At 30.5% G+C, this 25,052-nt stretch overlaps 1 protein-coding gene across 10 annotated transcripts in view; it reads right to left on the bottom strand.

Annotated features, from left to right (window-relative positions):
- Positions 1-25,052, bottom strand: part of LOC122512123 (agrin-like) — a 196,109-nt gene that overhangs the window by 51,298 nt on the left and 119,759 nt on the right. For all 10 annotated transcript variants that reach the window (XM_043627784.1, XM_043627777.1, XM_043627782.1 and 7 more), the window contains one exon: positions 6,397-6,606. In XM_043627784.1, the coding sequence (XP_043483719.1) occupies positions 6,397-6,606 (210 nt within the window). The remainder of the gene's footprint in view (positions 1-6,396; positions 6,607-25,052) is intronic.

Below are 25,052 nucleotides of genomic sequence, written 5' to 3'. Positions count from 1 at the left end.
AATAATAATTGAATTTCTGCAATCATTTTTAATTTTTCTAAAATTCTTCATATTTTTTAATCAAATTGATTGATATATTTTTTGATTTTTTTCCGATGTTTTAATTGTTTAAATTTAAAAAAGTTTATTTTAAATTTTAACTAATAAATATTACAACAACAAGAAACAAAAATACAACTGTAGTATAGCCGCGCGGGACTAGATTCCACGGAGATGCGGAAAAGCGTACAGCATGATGTAAGAAATAGCTGAACAAAATATTAAGTATGCAAGTCGGACTTGCAACTAGTTGGCTCGAAGCCATGCATAGAGGTGAGCACTAATAAGTGTGTACACCGTATTCCTGGGCTGACAAATGTTTTAATACCTGTCATGGCCAATTTCCGTTTCCTCTGTGCTCCACACTTTCTTCTTTTATTTCTTTTATATTTGTTTTCACGTCCCTTACAAGAAAAGTTTACAAATTAAAAAAAATCCACGGCTGTCTATCACTCGATTAGTAATTTTCAAAAAGGAGCCAACTATCACACAATTTTCTTTCACACTACTTTTATATACATTCAATATTCAATTTTGTTTTTAAATAAATATTTGAAAAATTAAATTTAAAAATGGTAATATGAGTCTTTTCAGATGTAAGATAATAACAAAAAGAGGTAATTTTTATTTCTCTTTAAAGTAAAATTTTTCATCGACGTTGCCTGGAGTTCGCATTTGGCCTGGGATCAAAGGATAATTGCTATTCATCCTGGCCACCCTGTCTGCTCTTGAACAGTCTTACTACCATGAAATTTTCCATTTTTCTTTCTTTTAAAACATAAAGACGATTGTTGAAGAGAAGTGAACAAAAAAATATTTTCACATTCATTCAAGTGCTTATATTTGGTATAAAATTTACATACATGAATATTAATTACATGAATTTTGAAACTTGTAAACAGAAAGAAACCATTTGAAAAAATAAATTATTTCACGGCAATAGAAATAAATATAAGAAAATTTATCAAAATGTAAATAATTACTTTGTACCATTAATTATACTCTCCCTCGGGGACGTGAAACCAATTTATTAAAATGTACATCCTGTTTGCAATTAAAAAACACATTTGACGTTTTAATTAGTTACTGGAAAATATGGATGTACATATTTGGCTTTGAATTTACTAAACTGTTGCAAAATTACTGCATTAGTACTCCCGATGGCAATTGGGCATAAAACCATACAAACGTATTATCCGATCCCGATAATCTCTCAAATTATGAAAATCAAATGAGTCAAATTGGATGCGATAAAAAAAGAATTATTTTCATGTGAATAATTATTATAAATAGAGAAATCATACATTATTAAAATTTAATTTTCCAAGAAGAAAAATATTGATAAGGGAAATTGATAAAATAAAATTTAATAAAATTTTGAAATCTTATTTTTACTTGTTTATCTTGAATTCAAAAAATCAATGGGAGAATACGGAATCTCAAACATGAAACCGAGTCTCTTCCAAAGAACGTGCTTTAAAGTTTGTGCATGTACGTTACTACACGAGATCCAATATCTCAAGGATTTCCAGCTGGGTTCTATTTCCTGGAGTCGGTCCTGTATTATAATATTTGGTTGGCCGCTAGCTAGCTATATGGAAACGAAGAAATTAACTTTTTATTTTATCCAGTTTCTCTTGATGCTTTTTTTCTTTACTATGTTCAGAGAGATAAATTTTACCCCTAGAAAATTGTACTAAGCTTATTATTATTCCCACATTTTCTGAGGATATTTAAATTATTTATTGAATCAAGACTCTCACCTATTGATTTTTGTTTAATGGAAATAAATGAAAAAAATACATTTTCAGATGTGCAGTATAATTTATGGAATATTGTTTGAGGAAATATGAAGCTCTGCGTGATACCACTGCGTGAACGAAATGGCCAACGTGTTTCTGCCACGTGACATTGTACATGCGGAGCTTTAGAAACTAAGGAACCCAACCGCACTCAGCTCAGTTTGCCAGTTTGCCTCAGTTTGCCTAATGTATGCATGGAAACAACATCTCCTTCCCTAAACCCACAGCGCTCCTCGTGTATTCGATTCCACGTTCCTCGAACGTCTATTGTATTCCTCAAATATTATAGACACCTTACATTTATATTGGCAAGAGTTCCCTATTTTTTATCTGAAATTCAAACAAATTTTACGTTTCCAAAGAACATTGAAAGGAATCATTTATTATTTGATATGTAACCCTAGTAGAAATTTGTCGTGGCATGACTAGATTTATTCAAGTTACTGTACAGTTTTAGTCATGGAAGTTTAATCTAGCTTAACTGGCGAATTACTAGACAGCTACTGCATAACACTGTTAAAGAAAATATAAAGTTGAACTTGATTATTACTGCATAGAAGTCCTGTACAGTTATTTTCATGGCACTGTCGAGGCGTTCCGAGAAATGATGTTCCAAAGTTTGTCGTGGCGTTAGCGCTACCGCCAGTTTCAGTAACTAAACAGTTGTGTATTGACATTTTCGAAATATTTTCTATAAAATAAATCTTTTGGTTTTACAGTTTATAGTTTTTATAATTTTAATTTTGTTCTTTTATTTTACTGTTGACAACTAAATAACAAATTTTTTAAATTATTTAATATTAAAATTTTGATTTAATAATAAAAATTTCTTTTCAATCAAAATTTATTTTTAATGACAATTCCTTTAGAAAAAAAAAATTTTTTTAAAATTCGCTTCAATTAATTGAGTTAATTAAAATAACTAATTTTTTAAATTCAGAAGACAATTTCTTTTCAAGATTATATACTCTTATTATATGTATAAATATTAATTTAACAAACCTGTTACATACAAAAAGTTAGAATTGGTCCAATAAAGTGAGGTTATGTTTTACATTGATGAATTGACGTTGACATATGTATAGCTCTCCGATCTGAATAACAGAACTGTCTATAATTAATGACAGTAGACAGTAACAATTTATTACTAATTCCTTACGGAAAAAATAGACATAATTCTAGTTACACCCGCGAATTATTTCTTTCAGTGTATACTCTGATGTATTTATGGAAAATGTCTACACAACACTGTTCAGTTGCTGGACTGACGGTAGCGCTAACGCCACGACAAACTTTGAAACATAATTTCACGGAACGCCTAGACAGTACCATGAGAATAACTGGACAGACAGAACTTCTATACAGTAATAATCAATAAGTTCAACTTTAGAGTGTTATGCAGTAGCTGTCCAGTAATTCGCCAGTTGAGCTAGAAAAGATGAAAAAGGGAACTGCTTTACCTGCCGGTAGAGTATGGTTCTTATTTTTCCGGAATCGTCCATCGACTAGAACGGCCGTGATGCGTAAAGCGTGCGTTTAGGTATTTCGTCCCAGTGTGACCCGAGTTCGCTCCCCGAAACCGCTAGATATTTTTCGTTTGAACTGAATTAATTCTTCATATTAGGGTTTACTTATAAGTTTGTAGTGTGATAAAATAATAATATTTATTTCAGTGTTGTGCTTAATTAAAGGAAAAAGTGAATGTTGTTTAATGTAAAAAAATGACATGTGTTCAAGAATCAGTAATTTTTATATTTTTTTTTAATTATGTAGTTATTTAAAAATAATTTTACAGATAATTTATTATAAATCATTTATTATACGGAACAATAGATACACCAACAGTAAAAATATAGTTTCGTAAAATTTTAATTTATTTAATTTGTTGACAAAAAAATTTAACGTTATATTTTCAAATTTGTACGTGTTTAATACGTAACGTCAATATAAAGAAAGTTTTGACATTTCCAAGTGAATTATTTTGTATAGTTTTTCTACAGGACTGATGATCAGAAACTGTAAAATTTGACTGGACAATAACTTGAAGAAATTAGCGTGACATCACTTTATAGTTTTTAGCCAGTTTAACTGTAAAGTGCCTCGAAATTTTCCAGTGGAACTGTCCAGTGCCCTTAAAGATACTATGACAAATTTCTACTAGGGAAATATTGGCTTTTGTATTCTCAACATTTGCACCCACACAGTCATACTAAAAGAATTCTACATTTGGATTAAAATTTACGGAAGCACTTTCGTTTTACCAATCATAATTTTAATAGTTTTCTAGTTTTCTTCTTTTCAATGTTTATTTATACATACTGTGCGCATAATTTATATTCGCTTTGAAATCTGAGCGTCAAGACGTGACATAATCGATTAAATCAAACGCTTCGCGAGCTGAAAAGTTTGCTGTGAAGTGTCTCAGAGGGACGTGAGCGGGAAATTCAATTTTGATAGCACGCCGGAAGGCCACTTGTAATTTATCATCGGCATAAGTGAGATAAAACTTGTTCTTGCTGAGCGCTGCTCTAGCAAGTTGCCTTTAGGTGTAATGAACTGCCATGATAGTCTCTGATTAAGTTAATTACATCGTATCATAGGAGACTGACGTACTCTTTTAGAGAGAATTCCTAATCATTTATTAAATTAAATAGAACTTTAAATTAAAATATCTCTGGACGTTTCTCGTTCATTTATTAATATCCCAATAGAAAAGCCATTGGCTCATTGATGATCCAATATTGAGAAGCAATGAAGTCAATAGTGACGCAATAATGACAACAAATATTGGACAACTATTGAGAGAGGCTTGGGATGATCACGTCGTTGCCAATGATAGCCGCAACCATTGTTGCTCCATTAACGGCAGCCAGGACTTTTTTCAGGTGTTTGGAAGCTTTGTCAATACCTGACACTGATTTTGTCGCCAGATTAATATAAGTCACTTTCGTTGGAGTCTTTTTTAGTTATTTTTTTTCATCTTTTCGTTCTCGAAGAAGCCAATATTTTTTCTCCTTATTCTCATTTTTTGCATATACATAATACAATTATTGATGAAAAATATTAATAAACTGTATCTAATTAAATAAGATTTTCAACATTTTTCTTTATTTTTAAGAATAAGGAGCGTAACTTTTTAATTATCTTATTATCTTATTATCTTATTAATTATCTTATTATTCTTCTTCGTTGAACAATAGGCATTGTTAAGAAAACTTTTAATGAGATATGCAAGTAAAAAAATTGAAAGAAGGTAAAACTTATATTTTACAATATATATAATAAGTAATGAAATATATTTTGTTTCCTCTTTTTTTTCAGGCAAAGTAATAATCATCAGTTTAAAATGAGAGAAATGTTCCAGATTCACAAAGTTCGTTTCAGACGTTTGCTTTATTGAAGTTTAAGAATAGCAGACACGGAAACTTGCTTGCATTTTTCGAGTAGCGTTAATATTAAAGCAAGCCACTCTCTGTCTTTTCTTCGCGAGTTGTTTGAGGAAGAATGAGAAACGTGGATGAAAGTATAACTTAATATTTTACAGGCAGATCAAATTCTCCATTTCCTTGGATTTAGCACGAATTTAGACTCTTTTATAATCCATGTGCTAGAAGCACTTTAAAAGGTCCAGAAAAAAGTTTACTATTTTTTAAAACAAAAGATTCTACCTAAAAGATGCAATATTTTAAATAAATTTTTCAATTGTTTTGCATTGTTTTGACAAATTTATTTAATGTTGGTAAATTTATTATAAAATCCGATAAAATGAGAAAAGTCCCACTGCATTGGGTGAAATTTAAATTAGCGATAGACCAGTCGTTCAAACCACACAGGGGAAAATGGGGGGGGGGGGAGAGTTCAATCCCCGAAGTATTCGACTATAGTCTAGAAGCGATGGAAAACTAACCGAACATTTCACTTGAATAAAAGATCACTTTTCTAGTATCTGTTTCGTTCGCATGTGAGTGTGAGTGTGAGTGTGAGGATGGGAAGGTTGTGGAGAAGATGAAGGGATGTAAAAAGAAATTGAAAGAAAAAAAGGGATGAAATAGAAGGTAGACCTGGTTCATACAGCTTTAACTGCGTATATATTATCAGTGGTATTCTCTTTTGCTTTCGAACTTAAAAATCTTTGCAAAAATCTATGTATCAGTATAGTTCCTTAACATCAGCCAAGTATCAAAATTATATTTTGTTTTTTCCTTATCGTATATATAAAGCTGTTTTTTCTCGTGGACAACTTCAATACAATTTCTGAAGAGAAATTGTTTCCTATTTTTGATCGCTTCAATCCTCACATGCAATCTTCCTTCGTACTTTTTTATATACTACATGGTTTCTTCTTTATTTTTATATTACAAAAGAAGAAAAACTACTTACAATGCACATAAACCCTTATTTTAGTTTTTAATGGAACTTCTAGCAACTAGAAATCAAAGGCAGACATTGCTTACATTGACGTTTCAATTCAAATACGACAGAACGTAATAATAATTATTATTATTAATAATTATTTTTTCCCTCGAAAGATTAATTTTAATAAAAATGGACTTACCACAAGGGCCTTGATGCTTCACCCTATTGTTTTTCATATTGTGACAACTTGTCTGACGCAGATGACATTGGTTGGTATATGTGACATCGTCGTTACCACAAACAGGTGCTGGCGTCGAAGAACAGTCCATTGGACAAAGACACGAAGCTCGACCACTCTCGGAAACGACGCATGTTGCCCCCCAAGCACAATATGTTTTCTCGCAAGGCTCTGAAATCAAAAGAATGAATGCCTACGTCAACAAATGCATCGAGAATCATCATCGCTAAAAAACACAAACATGTTTCGTGTTTTTCTTACTGCCTTACAATCGAAAAATTCCAATACTTTGAAATGTATGTAATGTACAATTAAATAATTATCTTTATTTCCCTTTGAATTCAACGTTTGCCCCATGTTTCATTTAAATTTGTTGAATTTTATTGAAAAATTATATGAATACCACAAATTTCAGTAATTTAAAACTTTCACTAATTGAAATAATTCGAATTTAGGTTTAGTGGAATTTCATCGAACGAAATTTTACAAATAAAGAAGAGGAATTTTCAAAAGTGTGCAAGAACTTTTATTTGGTATTAAAGAAATCGGGTATTTAAATTTTAATATATGATAATGTTTGTTTGTTTAAACATTTGTTTAATGTTTGGCCATTTAAAAAATTAAGGTTCTTTCGTAGAAGATGATGGCATCTTTGATCGAAAGTTTGAATTTAAGATCTTATTATTGCTAAAGTGCTTTTGAATGCTTTTGAGTGCAATCAATTTTCTGTCGATGTAAAAGGCTTCGTTTAGTTTAGGGGTTTGGTTGTCTCACTGGATAATCAGTGCGGTCCCCCAGTCATTAATATAGTGGACGACTTGATCCAGAAAAGAATCGTTCGACTCGAAGAACGAGTTTACTCCAATAGCTTTTGTCGCAGGAAAGAAAGCTCTCCTTTTTTCTAAGCGACAATTTGCTCTTTTGCACATTCTTCAGGAGTTTTTGCTCTCCTTTTTATACGAAAAGTCATCACTCGTTATTTGAGAAGAAATACTTAGGGCAAAGGAGGAGAACAAGTAGAGTTCGCTCTATCGTTTCTTTTATGACCCATCTGTTTGTTTCTTTCCTTCTCCGAGGGGATACTATCTTTTTCACAAATCTCTTCCTAACGCTACTCTCCTCAATAGAGATATCCACTCCGACAGATTTGTGCAACAAAGATTTACTCGTGTGAAAAATTGTTATATATAGAAAATGATCTTTTCTTGAACCTGCTTGAGATTGAGACTCTCGAAACTACATTCAAGCACTTTTTTTACTGAGGAATAATTTTAACTTTTAAAAAAATGTTTGTGTATTTTTTTCTCAAAGTTTAGATGTGTTTAGAACTACATATACATGTAGTTAGTTGTGGGTATGTTTCCGTGTATTGGACGCTTTTCACTGGCCTACTATGTATAGTTTACCTTTCGAGTGTAAACATTTGTCTTTTCAATGAAATTTAGTAAAGTAGAAAATTTGTGGTTCAAGCATTAATGAGAAAATGTAAACGGTTTGATGGTAATTGTTTTGGTTAATCTTGGTATGGAAGCAAAATTTCATACTAAACGAATTTTCCTCAGACTGTGATATATATTTATGGAAAATATACAAAAGCTTGTATGAGGTCGACAAGAACTTTAACCTGCACTATACTAAAGTGTTAGAGAGGATTTCAGCTTTACTATACTTAACGTTGTTGTAAAATGCTTCTTGCATAAACCACACCAGATTGTATCAGCTGGACAGGAAACTAACCCCATTCCTCTGCTCAGGAGAGGGAGAGAGCGACAGCGAAACCTGAGATTCTCCCTATGAGACAAGAAACCACCAACTTCTAAAGTCCGGAACTTGAACATTTTTATGTTTCTTTTTTCTAATCTTTCATGGCTTTATACTTTCCCCTCGTCATACTTGGTCTCCTTCAAATTGCAAATTATTAAAACTCGACTCAGTGTTTCATAAATATTAATTCTTCTCATTTTCATTTACAAGAGTGTCATTCTCAAGAAGGGAGAATCTAAAGAATCAAATGGTAAATAGTTTAGCAACATTAGCCAGGAGCATTACTTGATTTATTTGTAAATTAAAGCATATTTCATCGATGCATTTGTCGTAGACAAATGCATTGAGTAAAAAGATATTGACCTGAAGTAAAGTATACCAATTTTTATGTTTATCATGCGAACAAACAAGAACCCTTTAACCATAACTATACTTCGACGTGATGTTTACCATTTTCTCAAGACAAACACCGCGAGTCATCAGCATAAAATGTGTACTCCTAATAAAAAAGGATGAATTCAGCGAGGCTCTAAATAAAAATATGATAAATCAAGACTTATATTCAAAATTTAAATAAATTATCTTAGAGATAGAGAAAATACAATAAACAATACTAATCAATAAATTAGCAGCAGCATATTTTACTAACTATCTTGGGAAAAATTCAAATCTTTTCTATGTTTCATTAGGTATTTTTATCAATAAACTACTTTTCTAAAATATTCAAGGTACAATTTGAGTTGTTAGTGTAAAATGACAATGAATAAAACAATATGTCTGACAATAAGTGGAAATTTATAAAAGCTTAAAGCATTCATGTGCATTCAAGTTTCAGCGGCTCCCACGGGTCCCTTATAAAAGTTAATCAATACCATATACCCACGAAAGAGATAAATTTTTCAATTCGCGTTTGACCAGCGTGAAGCCCGATCAGTTTTCATAACTATCTCTTGATTTAAAATATTAAACATTTTATTTTCCCTTTTACAGTCCAGTAATTGATAAATTTAAATTTTCTATATAAATTTTAAAAAAAACCTCTTTCTTTAAGTTAAAATTTTAAAATGAAAAAGAGAATTACAAAAATATCAAATATGTAAAAGTATAATCTGTATAATTTGCATATCGCACGTTTGCATAAATCTAGCGGCTGGAGATATTTACTAATGTCTGAGAATGTATAACGCAACTGGCACAAATCTTGATAAGTTTAAAACGAGATAAAACTATTATATCAAAGATTATTGTCTTAATTTTCAAGTATTAACTACACCGCGTGTCACGAACAGTTCATAATTACCTGTGTAACAAGATCAATAAATGTTGAATATTTCTAATTTTGAATTAAAATCTATTTTCTATTTTTGATAAGAAAAAGTGGACTTTTTTCATTCAAATGGTAAGTAGAAATCCTAACTTATGCAGGAACGAATGAAAGGTTTGGGAAAATAGAATTTGCTATTAGTTAATTATCGAGGGATTAATTAGGAATACAAGAGATTAAATTTTAATGAGTTTGAAACTCATTGCGAGTTGTTTGTGGCCATTTGAAAATGTCTGTTCATGTTTATTTTAGTACATATTACTCATGATAATTAGAATAAGCTAATTCGGATTTTAGATTATTATTTTTTTTTCTTTACTTTCTCATTCTTTGCTACACAATATAATTAAGTCTTTATAATAATAATAATAATATTTAATTCAGAGCCAGAAAGTATGTATAAGAAACTTGAGAGATAGAAAAAAATTAGTTGTTTGTCGTGTGAAAATGTGAAATTGAAAATAGGAAGAAATTGTAATTTATTTATGAATCTGCATTCTGCAAACATGAGGAGCTTATGAATTTTCAACAATCCATTGAACCGTAAAGATACTTTATGTATTATGTTATATTGCGTGTTGCATAAAGTTGTCATCAGTTTTGCATAAAGGTAGCTGGAGAGCCGGAGATATATAATATGCGTTTACAGGAGAGTCAATAACTTTCCACTGACCAAAAGAGGGCAACGCGATCTAAACACGAACTGCACAGCTACTGGCAAATGTAATTATTTCACACAACACTTGATTAGAACCCGAGTGGTATGTCGAGTATATAACTGCACTGTTATATATAAATGCGCGCATATATGTACAGTTTTAATGTGAGTTTCAAGTACTTAATAATATGAATGCTGAGATTTCATCTTTAATGTCATTTTATTCTCATTCATCTCCCAATGAAAATATTGCGTGTAAAATCTTTAAAACAAAGCTCCATTTATCTCGAGTTAAAAAGGGGAGCTTTTTTGGAATTGTACTTGAAAGCATCATGCAGCATCATGGTAGAATAAGAAGGATGACAAAACAGTAACTTTGTCACTTTCATATTGTATTTTACTATTTTTCACTTCTACCAGTACCAACTCAAGATGAACCAGAACCTCGACAAACTAAGTCTTTCCAGTTAATTTATCTGCGTAATTAGCTCCCTACAGCTACTTTAAACTCAGCGTCAAATTATTAATCTAATTGGAGTAAATTGTTGAAGAGTAAAATTTATGTTTAATTAATTTCATCAAGTTTATTAACATTTTAGTACAAGTTTATGTGAATTTCGATTGGATTCTGCAGACCTCTATCTTTTCGACTGAACACAATGGCTTCCTGGTCTTACCACCAGCTAGACTGATGCAGTCTTGAAATTTTAATGAAGGACAGCATACTCTATGTGTTTAACTCCCACAAGGGGAATTACCTTCAGTGAGCACAAGTGGGTTCAATCCACATTACTGATATGAAGCTTAACTAGATATTTCATGCGTAACATGCTTTTGGTAATGCATTTCCATAATTTTTCAAAGTTACTAATTCATTATAACCAAGCATTTCTTAATTGTTATTTTAACTTTCAGAAAGTCGAAGGATGTTGTTCTTAATATATTTCTTCATTCCCGTTCCCCTCTGTGTTCATAATTGATTTCTTTGTAGTTGAAAAGAAAACACTTGATTCTTTTTCAGTTCTGTTAGATATTTGGTCACAGAAAATAGAGTCAAGGTGAGAAGATATAATTTACATAAAAATGTTCAAAAAATGAAAAATCGACAACAAAGTTTTGAAAAATGTTTTCGTTCGTTTCTTGTTTATAATTAGCTCAAACTTGCTACTGTATCCATATAATTTTATCAGCAAGTCACATGACGTGCTTTCCCGAAAGTGATTTGGGCGCGTAATCAAAATGTGCAGTTAGGATATTAGAATTTATAAATTTTTCGATAAAATTATTCTGGCCTCCTAAATTATTTTGAAAACTGTATGACGAAAACTAATTATAATAAACGACACATTTTGACCTTCCATTGAGATGCTGTCAAGTTTTAATCAGGTGAAAGCTTATATAATAGAGAGAAAATGAGAATGGAGCAGCTCGTCATTCATTCAAAATGGCTCTCCATCCGTGACTATAGTATAACAAAGCGTACATAATACATGCACACACGCTGACTCTCTCGAGATCATAAGCCTTACCTGTTTGAATTTAACAACTTGAATTCAAGTCCTTTTACGAGTACTGTGCCTAAATGAAAATATTCACTGTTATACAGAAATGACCGCAACTCAGTTTCGTGATTTGAATTTTCACGAAGCTCAAATTAAAGATTAAACACAACTTAAAAATGTCCTCCATCTTCAAATCCATTATTTTCTTTAATTTCACACTAAACTTAATTTACGGGAAATACGTATTAAAAGAACATTTTTTTTTTATTTAACGAATATAATATAGAAAACTAACACATTTTCTTTTTTTTCGTTGTGACAATTTACTAGTGAAACTATCAATATTTTATAGCAGACATCAAAAAGCCCGGGTTCAATAATCGTTTATTAAACTTTGAAATAAAATCCCATCCCGGGTGTTATTCAGTGGAAACCAATTAAATTTCTCAGCTCTTGAGTAAAATTTCACAGATTTTAACTTAAGAGAACATTGTTTTATATACGAACATGGGAACGTTACCTAATCAGGTTTAATGGCAAGGTTCTCTCCTCATGGGAAATTTCTTTTAGGCTGGACGTTTTCAAGGGAAAAGTAATGGAGTAAAATTACTTTAAAACGAGTTTTCAGTTTTTCGAATTTTAGAAATGTCCAAATTTCAAGCATTATTTCTATTCTTAGCAGATTTTCTTTTCCTTCTTCAATAAAATTGTTTCAAAACATTGTCAAGGTATTTATCATTTTTCAGAGAATGAACTATATACTTTATCATTATAATCATTAATCATGCAAATAGAAATATCTTTCTTTTGTTAAAACCTTTCCGTTATTTCTTATTTATAGTTGAATCGTGAATAAAAATTGTTTTCCTTGACAAATTACATTTTTTATTCTCAATATTTTCCCGTTGAAAGTTTCAATTCTCGGAAACTTATGCATTATTTTGCAATTAAAATAAGAAAGCAGATAATTGCATCAATAAACTTGAAAGAGTTATTCATATCGTAAGTATTTTTGGAAAATGATATGTCATCTATTCTAATGAACAGATTATTTGGTTTTAATTGCCTTAGAGTAAAATTAATGTATGAGATGAAAAATGTTGTTTGAAAGGCGTTTGATACATTTTAGATATTAGTGTGATGCAGTTACTCCGGATTGAAATGTTATTATGACTGTTGACTATCACAAGGGGGTGTCACGACGTTGAAAAAGATCGATTTCCTTGCAGACACGTTTATTACTCGAACCGCTAATTAAGGCGTACCAGGTACAGTTTGTTTGGGAATGCCGCGCCGATGTTTACAGCCAGAACATATCGAACACTAAAACTGCTTTTACGCGAGAAAGTTAAGGGTGGATTATGGTTTAACGACCTGGTGTAAATCTGTGACGAGAAACTGATTTGCAGCGAGAATTTGGTCATAAAACCAAAAATCCCTATGCCAGCAAATTTTCGTCTTTTTGGACAGTGCAATTTATCGCTCGTATAATGTACTCGCTGGTCTTTAATTTTTCTTAAATTATATCTACAATAACTGAAATGCTTTAAATGTTTTACGCGGAATACCAGCATTCTGAATATTTAACTTACATTTAAGAAATTAAATATATAATAATAAAAGCACGATTGTAATTACATTTTTGTCTGGCTTTCTTTATCAAATTTAAATTATACACTAATTCAATATTTTGTTTTATGAAACAACTGCGACTATTAATAAATAATATAAATCTTTAATGTTTCACCTTTAAATTAAAGTAAAACGAACTTATCTTTTAATATTTTTCGATTCAGAAAATTACTCTTAACTTTGTTGTAATGGAGTACAGCAGATTTGAAATTTGTTATTTACACCTGTTCAAGTCAGAGTAAATTAAAAAATAAGAAAAGCGATTGAAAAATTTGACTGACAAGTGACAATCGATATCTCGGCAGGAAGTTAGATTTCCTGAAAATTTTCTATTAGGTGGATATCGATTATGTCGTACAGCTTCGTGATCAATTGGCAATTAACCTGCTACATCGTAGACCTCACTATTTAATTTACCTGTCGAAAAAATTTCTGATGCAGACTTTAAACATAAATTAACTTGCATTCATACAACATTGGATGTTGTATAAAATTATTATGCGTGCATACGATTTTTGAATGGAAATTTATGTCTGGATTGAAAACTTACAAATTAAGAATAAGTAAAAATTGAGAGACGTACCATTATATGAAAAGACGAGTAAAAACGCATTTATCACGCTATTGAAATATTCAGAGTGAAGGATAGAAAGAGGAAGTTGTTGGCAGAGGTACATTAATAAAGAAAGGAGTAGAGAGGAAAAAGCATTTCATGAAAAATGTCAGAAGGGACACGAGTAAAACCGGCTACGGGGCAGTCTGGCGATCGAGAAAAAGGGGGTGTAAAATGGTGAGCATCCGTCAACCATTGAGACCGAGATAAAGATGTATTGAAAAGAGAGATGAAATCCCATTGTTGGGACCCCGACCCTCTTCAGATCGTTTTTCTGTCACCCACCGCTTCCTTCCGTTCTTATATGTACGAGTGTCGAAGGACGTGATTCTTTTTTTCCTCAAGAAAACACCCCAGATATCGCGTTTAAATAATAATATCAAAACTGATTAGATTCCTGTCAAATCATTAATAACTATTTTGCAAGTAAAATATTATATCTTCCTGACAGCTTACAAGAATTTCTTTTTATTCTTAACAGGAAACAGTAAAAAATTATAACTTAATATTTTTACTTGACGCGTTTCTTTTTCTTTCAATTTCTATAGAGTATTATTCTGTAGAAGCCAAAAAAAAATTCTATACAGGTTTTTCTACTCGCTTTAATTTATATGCGCGATATAGAGGTGGGAATGTAACATTTTAAAAGAAGTAAAACTGTTTCTGAAATTCCTCAGTGTAATGCATGGAATTTGGAATTTGCAGAGGCATGCTTGAGGCTGGACAATTATTAGGTTCGGCAGGAACTGATGAAAACTGCTCTGTCAACAGGATTAATGCGGAAAAAACCAGATTCATTCCTCTGTCGGGGAATGTTGCATTTTCCACTAGGGTGCGGATCCTATTCAAAATTTCAATTTGACACTTTCTGTTAGAAAAACTTGGAGCCCTCCCTGTTAAAAATAAAACTTCCTTTAAGTTTACTTTTGTAGTTTTGTCTAAAACCGAAGCTAAAAATTAGGATACCTTTTAGGTATTTTTGTTTTAAGATGTAAACAGTTTCAGACTTTGTTTTTTCTGTGCTATACTGAGATTGAATCGCATTAAATACTTACTAGATTCCGAAAATTTAAAAAGAATCCTATTCTAAAGATATCAACTTTATCCATTTTTCAATTCATTTTTCAAAATCAAAATCTTTGAGAGAATTGTTTATAGGAGGTTTTAAAAGTGAAAAAAGTAATTTCTATAGCGTTCGTGACGCGTAGCTGTATTCATTTTAATAAAAGAGTAGCTTCTTTTTACACTTTAGTTACTGTGTCAATTGACTCCTACCTGGAAGTAATTACTGAAAGATAGATAACAAGTAGCTTCAACAGAAGGATAATAAAGTCACTACTTTCACAGAGTAACACAATGCTTTTCGATCTGAATTTGCATAAAAATATATTATAATGTGCCGTTCAATATCATGGAATTATTTGTCTCTTTTGGTTTTATAGGCTCGTGATATTCAACGTGATATTCAATGGAGTGACGCGCACTTGATGTTGGCGAATAATCTAAAACGCAATTTAAAAGAACTGCCTGACAGTTGGCAGCTCTGCATCTGACGTGATCTCATACATGAATTTTGGATAGTAGATGTATTTTCCATTCCAGGACATTGCGGCGCCGTATGCTCTTGATCAGATTTCGAATTCGACAAAGCTCGATCTCCGATGCTGGCAATGGCTATTGGTTGAGCCATTAAACGTCGCATGCACTACACGCACAATGACAAAGTACCGACCATTCAATTCTCTGTGGTATCGGTATGCGAACTAAATTGATTGACGGAGTGTCCTCGATTATTTTCCCCGGTGTTCGCACACTTGACAATATTCAGCACAAGTCGAACGTCTAATTAACGTCTCACCAACTCTGATGCGATTCGATCAATGACAGTGTTTGTCAGAATGATGTCAATACCTTCGAGAACTTTCAAAACCTCTCGATGACAATTCCATCAATCAATTTCTTTCAAGCACAAATGAAACTATATATCTATTCAATTTAATCATCATTATTTTTTATTATTACGCATTTTTTCTAAATGTGTTCCATATTTTAGAACTAAAACTTCTTTTGGAAAATTCAACTTGAATACTGCTTTTTAAAAATATTTTCGCTTCGCTTGTTTAACAAGTGTTGTAGGAGAAAAAAACTAAACACTACAGAGCATAAAATCTGCCAGCATGGAATTTATCAAACTTGCTGTTGAAATTCGATATCCATCTGTTTTGAGAAGAGTGCCTCTTGACGACGAATGCCGATAACGAACAATTGTTCAATTCTCTTCTTTACCACAACTGCAATTTTCCCTAAACCATTGTTCTAGCACTGAATTAATTTCATTTCGAGAGGCCTGTCCGATTGTTTGGCCACAAGCATGTGAAGAGCGTCATTCATAATGACATGTGCAGATCATAAACAGAGAATCCTCTTCACATATTCATCTTTTCCATCTCCATGCATACAATAATAAAGAGAATAATAACTTGGATTTATATTCAAAGTTTTGATAAAGTTTTCAAGTACCTTTCTCATTTGAAAATAGTGCCTAGATAAAGTACTTGCACAAAATCACAAACAAAATTCTGCAAAAGTACACAAAATGTAAGAGATTATCTTTAGATATACCTAATCTTTATGAATTTTTAATCTTTATTCGAAAAGTTTTAGAGAAAAGTGAAAATTGAAAGAAACAGTTGTTCTATATGAATGTCCGTATTTTTAAATACTTTCACTGGTTCGAGCCCTGTTACTAAGTTGGATGATATAAACAATTTTTGTCTAAAATTAATTGTAGAAATCAAATGTAAATTTAATTACACAATAATATAAAGTTGAAAAATATTATTTCACAAATTTAAATTCTATACCTAATTAAAAATCACTAAAATTTAGTAGAATTCATGTAGAAATTCTATACAACTTTTTCGGCTGGGTTTGGCTGGGTTATGACAGATATTTTAATCAATTTTAGATATTGTATAAAAGTGTTAGTCTCAAGTTGGTTATCTTCTGCTCTTCTGGTTTTAAATAACTTTAAAAACGCTCTTTCACTCTCCATCTCTCTCATCTCCAAAGTATTGGTAGGTACTCTAACTCTGCGACCCTCTAATTTAGCCAACCTCTATTCAAGCAAGTATTCGCCGAACGTGTTCCTCTATAGCTTCCCTTATCCTTGGACAAAACTGGGAAGCAAGTGATACAGTAATGAAGTTCACTCAGATGTTGCTGAGCTATTATCGTGCAAAGTCAGTTCCTTGACACTGCAAAGCGAAACGGAGAGTTGAAAAGTGAAGAGGGAGGGATCGATCGTTCGGGAAACTTATGTGCTATTAAAGCTGCAATTTCATACAATGTGTATTTTCGAATAAAACTTTACTTTATTGCCGAGAAATATTCTTTAATTAAAATTTAAACGCACAAAACATAATTTCGTTTGAAAAATTCCTTATTCAACAGGGCAAAAAACCATCCGCAGCAAATTGAGTACCTTCAGTATAGCTTAAGTTGTAAAGTTTTTTCAAGTGTTTGAATTTCATTTGCACTCGGCGAGCTTTCATGCAATCGTGTCTTGAACGAATCAGAGACAGACTTGAAATTAGAATGAGATCCTACTCAATCCAGGATTGAAGGTCGAAAGGCCATATCTTAATCTAGATAAATGTTTTCAAGAAGCAATCGTTAAAATTAACGATTCATTCTTGGAAAAGAAAAAATATTTATATATTTGCGAATAAACATTAGAAACTGACTGTGGATTCCCACAGTGGCTAAATAGATCTTAGCTTTAAGCTGAAAAAAGAGAAGGGTTTATTCTCAATTTCGATGATGGACGAACCGAGCGGAAAAGTAGAGGTTGGAGGATGCTGGAAAAATGTTCGTCTCGACATCCCGTGAAAGAATCTCGAGCGAATTAGCAAAATGAATCAGCGATTAAAGTCTTCTAGAGGATTTCATTGGCGCTCCTTTTTCTTTTTATCCCATCTTTCTTTAATGTCTTGAATCATGAAAAAATTATTTTCAAATGATGAAACAAATACTACCTTTTTTCTGATTAAAAATGATAATTGGTAATTATAGAGAAAGAGAGATTTTTTTCTCTAGAACAAGGAAGTTTTATTCTAAATCTAAATAACATAGATTTGCAGATACAACTCTTCAACATGGCTTTTCAAGAAAACCGTTAATTTAAGTGCCAACTTTGTCTAATTACGCGCAGTCAGCGACGCGTGATATGCAGGCTTGAGAATGTTGCACGAACTCTTGTTGGCACTTCTAGTTTATAATAGTGTTCAGGAACAGGACAGAAAATACCCACGAAATACTCAGTGCTCTACTCCATCAAAACCCATTTTCCCGAGCAACAAGGTAGAGAGTCGAGCAAAAAGGAACAAGGGGAGGGAGAGATGAGAGAGATATTAGTTGAAGTTTATTAAGATTAAGAACATTTTTGTTGTTGATTAATTCTGCCTAAAAAACAGTATTTCTTAAGAAATCCATTATTCCGGAAAAATTATTTTTCTCCTGAATATTTAAGTCCAACATTAATTAGTTAGATAAGAATTTTCTTCTTTGAGAAATTACGAGAAGTGCAAAATTTTGGCAATAAATATTTCTTTTAATTATACAACTTATAAAAGGTATAAAGATATCTAAAACTCTAGGATAAAACGACACTTTTACACTGATAAGAGTGTAAAACATTTCATCCTTTCAAAACTTTTAAAAGATTATCTTTTCCATTAATGGTAAAAAGTTTTACTTTAAATCTGTATTAATCAAAATTTTAACAACTTTTACCAAGTAAATGACTTTGTTCAGGGTTGCCACAAAAAATTAATTTTCTTTTTCTCTGACTTTTCCCTTATTTCCAGACAAAATTTTCTGATTCTCAAATTTAAACCTTTTGAAATTCAATAACTTTTAAGAATATTATTATAAACCATGAAGATATCAAGCTGTCATGTTTTATAATAATTTAAATTTCTATAAAATTTTTCAAAAGAAAAAATTAAATTATTTACAAAAATTTTAATAAAATTTTTCAATTAAATTCAATTATTTGGAAAAATGTAATAAAATATGGTTGTAAGAATTCAATTATATTATCATAAATAATACAATTTTTTCTAGGATTTAAATTATTTTTATTACAATTTTAAATTAATTTCTTCGAAAAATGTAACTAGTTTCCAACATTTTTTGCAAGACGAATAAATAAAATAATAAAATTCTCCACAGGATTTAAATCATTTAAAAGAAATGTAATAAAATTCTTTACAAGAATTCAATTGTTTTCCTAAATACTAAATTTCTTCTCAGGATTTCAATTATTTTCATAAAAATAAAATTCTACTCAAGAATGATATGCGCGGAACGATGAATTCTATTATTATTAGTTAATATCAAATATCAAATATTTGTGTTTATTATTAATCAAAAATTTTAATAAAATTTTTCGCAAGCATTTCATTATTCTCATAAATAATAATAATTTTTAGAGCAAATAAATTATTTTCAATATAAAAATAAAAATTTTAAATTTTAAAAAAATTTTAATATTAATTAAATTCGATTATTTTTAAGAATTTTAATATTAATTCAATAATTTTCGACAATTTTAATAAAATTCCTTTAAAAAATTCATTATTTTCAAAATGTTTATTAAAATTCCTTCAAGAAAATCAATTATTTTCAAAATGTCAGATAAAATTCTTCGAAACAATTCAATTATTTTTATGAATTGTAAAATTCTCCGCAAGAAATCAATTATTTTCATAAATAATAAAATTCTACAAAGAAATTCAATTATTTTCATAATTAATAAAATTCTTCTCAGGATTTCAATTATTCTTAAAAAAAAGGTTAAGTAAATTCTTCGAAAAATGCAATTAATTAAAAAAATTTTATTAAAATTCTCTGAAAGAAATAAATGAACAATTATCAATTATTTTAAATTTTTTATCTGAAATTCATTTTTAAAACAATTTTTACTAGAAAATTCTATAAGAATTCAATTATTTAAATACAAAAATGAAACAATTATTGAATAAATGAATTTTTTTCAAAATTGAATTCTCATAAAGAATTTTATCAACAAATTTTTAAATAATCGATTTTTTTCGCCGAATTTTAATAAAATTTTCAAGAAGAATTACATTTTTCGAGGAATTCGGTTAAAATTGTATTAAAAATAATTGAAATTCTATGATGAGTTTTATTTTTCATGAAAATAATTAAATCTTTGTAAAAAATTTTACTATTTATGAAAATAATTGAATTATTGCGAAAAAATTTATAAAAAATTTGTAAATAGTTGAATTTCTGTAAAACGTTTATTATTTATAAAAATAATTGAATTTTGGAGAAGAATTTTATTATTTTTAAAGATAATTGAAATTCTGACTAAAATTTTTTCAAATTTTTTAACAAAATTGAATTCTTGCAAACATATGTAACTTCTCTAAAATACAATTTTTTTTAGTGTTTTTAACTAAAATTCTTCTATAAATCCGTTGGATTTAATAATTAATTAAATATATATTAAAAAATAAAATAAAACTAATTATGAATCCTGCAAATTTAATTTTTTCCAGTACTTTAATAAAAATCCCTGACTTTTCCCTGATTTCCCTAACCTGTGGAAACTCTGTTGTTCTGTCAAATTAGTTTTGGAAAATTCTATTCAAATAATAAAATTTTTCTTTTTTTTCATCACAACTTAAAATTTGAAAATATTGGCATATTTAAAAAGCTGTAGAGAAAATTTTGCAGATACTTTTGGACTATTGTTCCTGTTTATTAAAATTGAAAACAACTTGCAATTTGCTTCTAGAAACCAGCCCTTGGATTCTAGGCAGTGAAGGATGATAATTATGACGCACAATGCTTGGTCGTTGCTGAGTTATCGGTACATGAAATCATTCCTCATATTATGTAAAAGAGTATACAAGAGTTTGGTGCTATGTGAGTTCCATATTACTTCACTTTACGAGTTAAATGCATTGTATGTATTTTCTCAGAAAACGTAAATGACACTCTACTTTACATTGACGTAAAATGCAGGCATAATAAATATTGTAATAAAGTCAAACAGGAATAATATATCTCGTTATAATAAAGGTATTTTCCTTAATCCCTCTGTTTTGCACAAAGGCGGTCTTGGGAAAATTCGTAACAAATTCACTTTTATACAATGTCTTATTATGCAGATAACCGACTAACAAAGTCATCAAATTACTAATTGTTATAATTATTAATAGGTATATATTCAAAATTTCAAACTATTTAATTTACTATTTAATAATTATTCTGATGAATAACAATTGAATCCTTATTATTGATTTATACCAAGAAAACTTAAATGCGAGCATAATTATCATCATCATTTTTATTATTATTATTATTATTATTATTATTATTATTATTATTATTACTTATTAAATTATAAAGTTTATTTTCCTATTCAACTCTTTTTTAAGTCTATTAATTATTTGATACAAATTGTCAAGAAGAAGCAAAATTTTCTTGGAATTGAAATACCTCAGGGCAGTTATTACTTTCCCAGGAAGTTTGAGTAATTTCTTAAAGATTAATGTCGTTTTTTAATGTGAATTAGAGTTTTAAAAAACTAAATTTTCAACTTTGTTTCAATTGTCAAGTGGAATTTTATATGACCACATAATTTATTGTATTAATTTTAAAATTATGTTTAAAAAAATGTTCACAATATATAACAATGTTTGACATATTTTGAAACTAATGATCAAATTTCAGTTCAGCTACATACGAGACTATTGCAAAAAAAAATTAGTTATGAGGTAAAAAAAAATCATTTTTAGAGTAGGTAATGTGATAAATTTTTAATTAATGTGAAAAAATTGTTGTTAAACAGCAAAAAAGGGAAGAGTGTGCTTAAATTCCATTCTTTCCTGCTTTAATAAAATAAAAAGGAATAAAATTTTTATATATATTGAAGGTTAAAAATTTTTCATCAACTTTCATGGGTTGGTGTAGATATTTTTTCGTTTTGTGGCCTCGGGCGTTGAGATATAAAAATAGTATCTTCATCTAAAATAGACGAGTGATTGTCGCAGTGACTTTAAGACTTTTTTTCAGAAAAGGGTTAAAGAATCAAAACTAAAAGCAAAGGTGATTATTTTTTAAAATTAAATAATTATGTATGTTTAAAAAAATTAAAAAACATTGAATTGATGTATTATATCCTCGTTTCATTCAGCAGTTTTTAGGAATAAAAAAATAAAAAACTGGAAAGACGAAAATGTGATACCTAAAGTGTTTAAGATAAGAAGTTTTGTGATGGGAAATAATTACGGTCTACATCGTCATCAGAAAATGAACTTAAAAAGAAAGCTGTAAAGCAAAGAGCGCAGGAAGTGGATGTTGCAACTCTGCGACTTCGACGAAAGAAGGACCCTCAAAGGTCGACACTCAACTGTACTTGTGAGGTCCACGTGAAGAGAAGTGGTTGGCGTCCCTGCTGCGGTGGTTCTTGTCTCTCCAAGAAGGGCCCTTCAGGCCACCCCGCGGCATGCAAATATTGACCCTTTTTGTTTCCGATGCAGCGACGTTACCTTCACTTTTGAATTCAAACCCCACCGAAGCGATGCATGTCTATGGATTTTGCAATTCACAGCAGTGTTACAATAATATATTGCAACACTTAAATAAACATTTCACGTTCATGTAGCATCAGTTCTATGAGAAATAGTTTTCTCCAATCAGCCAAATTATCTTTCGTCCCTGCTATTTTTCATTTTCAACTTGTTTTCTTCATATTCTTTTTTCGTTAAAAACAGGAATAGAAAGTTACTTCTACTTTTCCATAATTTTTTTATCCTCTTTACATGTTTTTCCTATTTTTCTTTCGTCTTTTCGGCGCATGCTTTTTAGCTTTTATATATGTATACGGTTATATGTGCTACTTTCTATCTTCTTGCTTGTTTCTTTCATGTTATTTTATTTGAGTTCATCTTCTTTATCATACTTTTCTCTTCGATTGGTATTATATACTTTTTCTTTGGTTAAATCCATTTTTTAACGTCAGTTATTTTCCTTTTTTTCTTTTACAACTCTTCTTTCGACTGTGTTGCATTTCCTCGTCTACTTTCTTTTATTATTTACTTCTATGTTTAGAAAATTGCAATTATGTTTATTCTTTATTTATTTTACCATTTTCATTTGCAGAACATAAATAAATACAGCAAAAACTTAAAAAATGGTACAATTTCAATTTCATGAATATTTACAGAATAAACCAGCGTTTTGTTTGTTTTTTCATGTAATAGAACAATGAATGACACAAAACATTTAGGTATTGGAATATGTTTTTAGACAATTTTTGTTTCAATTTTATTTCCAAATGTTTCTTCATAAACTATATTGACAAGTGTTATTAATGTTTTATCCTACAGTTGTTTTCTCTTATACTGAAATGGCCTGCTTCAAGTTTCTTGGTAATTTATTTTCTCACGTGACAACATTTTGCGTTTATTTCTTGACACGAAACGGCGTGATAAAAAAGGAATACGAGTAGTTGATTAGTTTTTTCTTTTTCCTGAAATCTTCGCCAGTGAGAGCAATGGAATAACAGAAGGATCTCACAAGAGGCCGCGCGGCACGACGACCTTTCAGCGACAAGAAATCTATATGGAAATGATTCTCTCGAGCTTTTTCCGAGATTTACGAGTGTACAGATGTATGGAAAATGAATCAAGAGACTTTACACTTGTGAATAAAAAAATATCATTTCACATTAGTTGAATAATAATAAATGATAATAATATTAATATTATCAGTTTTCATTTACATTTAATTATAAAGTTGTTATTATAAATAAAAATGTTCCATCTCTTAAAAACTCTATCAAATAAGTTTATCTCATCAACTCTTATTGCCTTTGAATATTGAATAAACGAATATCATCTAAACTGATCGAAACGAAGATTAGGATTTTGTTGCATAGGTAAGCAATACAAAATAAATGTTAAGCTAAGCTTGCATTATCCTATTGAGGACCCCACTTCACACTTTTAAAGATTGAAAGTACAAATTTAAAAATTTTTCTGGTGTAAAGTTGCAGTCCGTTTTCTAACAGTGTAGGTGGGAAAATCGGATTTTCAATTTCGGCTTCAGGATGCCGGAACGAGCTAGGACGAATAGTGCATCGAGTGAATTTCAAGCAGCTCGAGTAGAATATTTGTATGTGTAGGAGTGCCAAATGCACCATCCTTTCAGGCATCCAGACATGTATCCCCCGTCGGTCAGCATAGGTCAGGCTGGAAATTGTATTTGCATGAAACACGCTTCAGAGAAAGTCATCTGATTGAGAAAGTTGCGAACTGCACTTCGCATCCAAGATTATAATACTTCCATGTCACCATTGTCCGGCGACTTGATATTTTCAATTTCTCATTTTTCCCGTGTTCGAAACTGATACATTCAAAACAGACAGAAATTCTAAATCAAAATGAATCTCCACTAATTCGACTTGCTTTCAAATTAATATTCAATTTCCCCATTCCTCGTCCCAAAGGACTTTTAGGATTTTTGCATCCAGCCAGAGATAGGAAAATTCAATTACGACCTCTATTTCCTCTCAATTGTTATAGTAGGTGTTCCAATTTTCTCAGTACTCAAAATAGACCTAATGTCCTTGTCCTGCGAGAAAACCATGGAAAATGGAATCACAGCTGCTCTACATGGATATAGTTGGTGTCGATCTTAATTAAACTCGGTCCGCAATTGAACGACTACTGCATTATTGACGTCTCCGCGTTTCTGCGGCCAGCAACAATGCGTTGCATATGCCCCTGTTCTGTATACACACTTTGCAGAGTACGCCGAAAATGCCGTTCAATTAACTACCCCGAGAAGAATATCCGCAACATTGTGTATTCAAACATGCGCAATGCAACCTCGTGAAAGTTTTAATTCCATTAGAGCTTTCATAAATGTGTTTCAATTTGATACTCAAAATGGAATAAAGACATAATTGTGAGCGAATGAAGCTTTAAAAAATGCTCTGTCCATTTTTGTGAATGTTATCATTACCACTTCTCATCAGGAAAAGTATATTTTTCCAACTTACTTTTACAAACATTGACATGA

This window comes from Leptopilina heterotoma, unplaced genomic scaffold, assembly GCF_015476425.1.
Source record: "Leptopilina heterotoma isolate Lh14 unplaced genomic scaffold, ASM1547642v1 Lhet_95, whole genome shotgun sequence".
NCBI classification, from domain to species: Eukaryota; Metazoa; Arthropoda; class Insecta; order Hymenoptera; family Figitidae; genus Leptopilina; species Leptopilina heterotoma.
The sequence above is the reverse complement of the archived record's forward strand: the minus strand, read 5'-3'. Positions and strand labels throughout refer to the sequence as shown.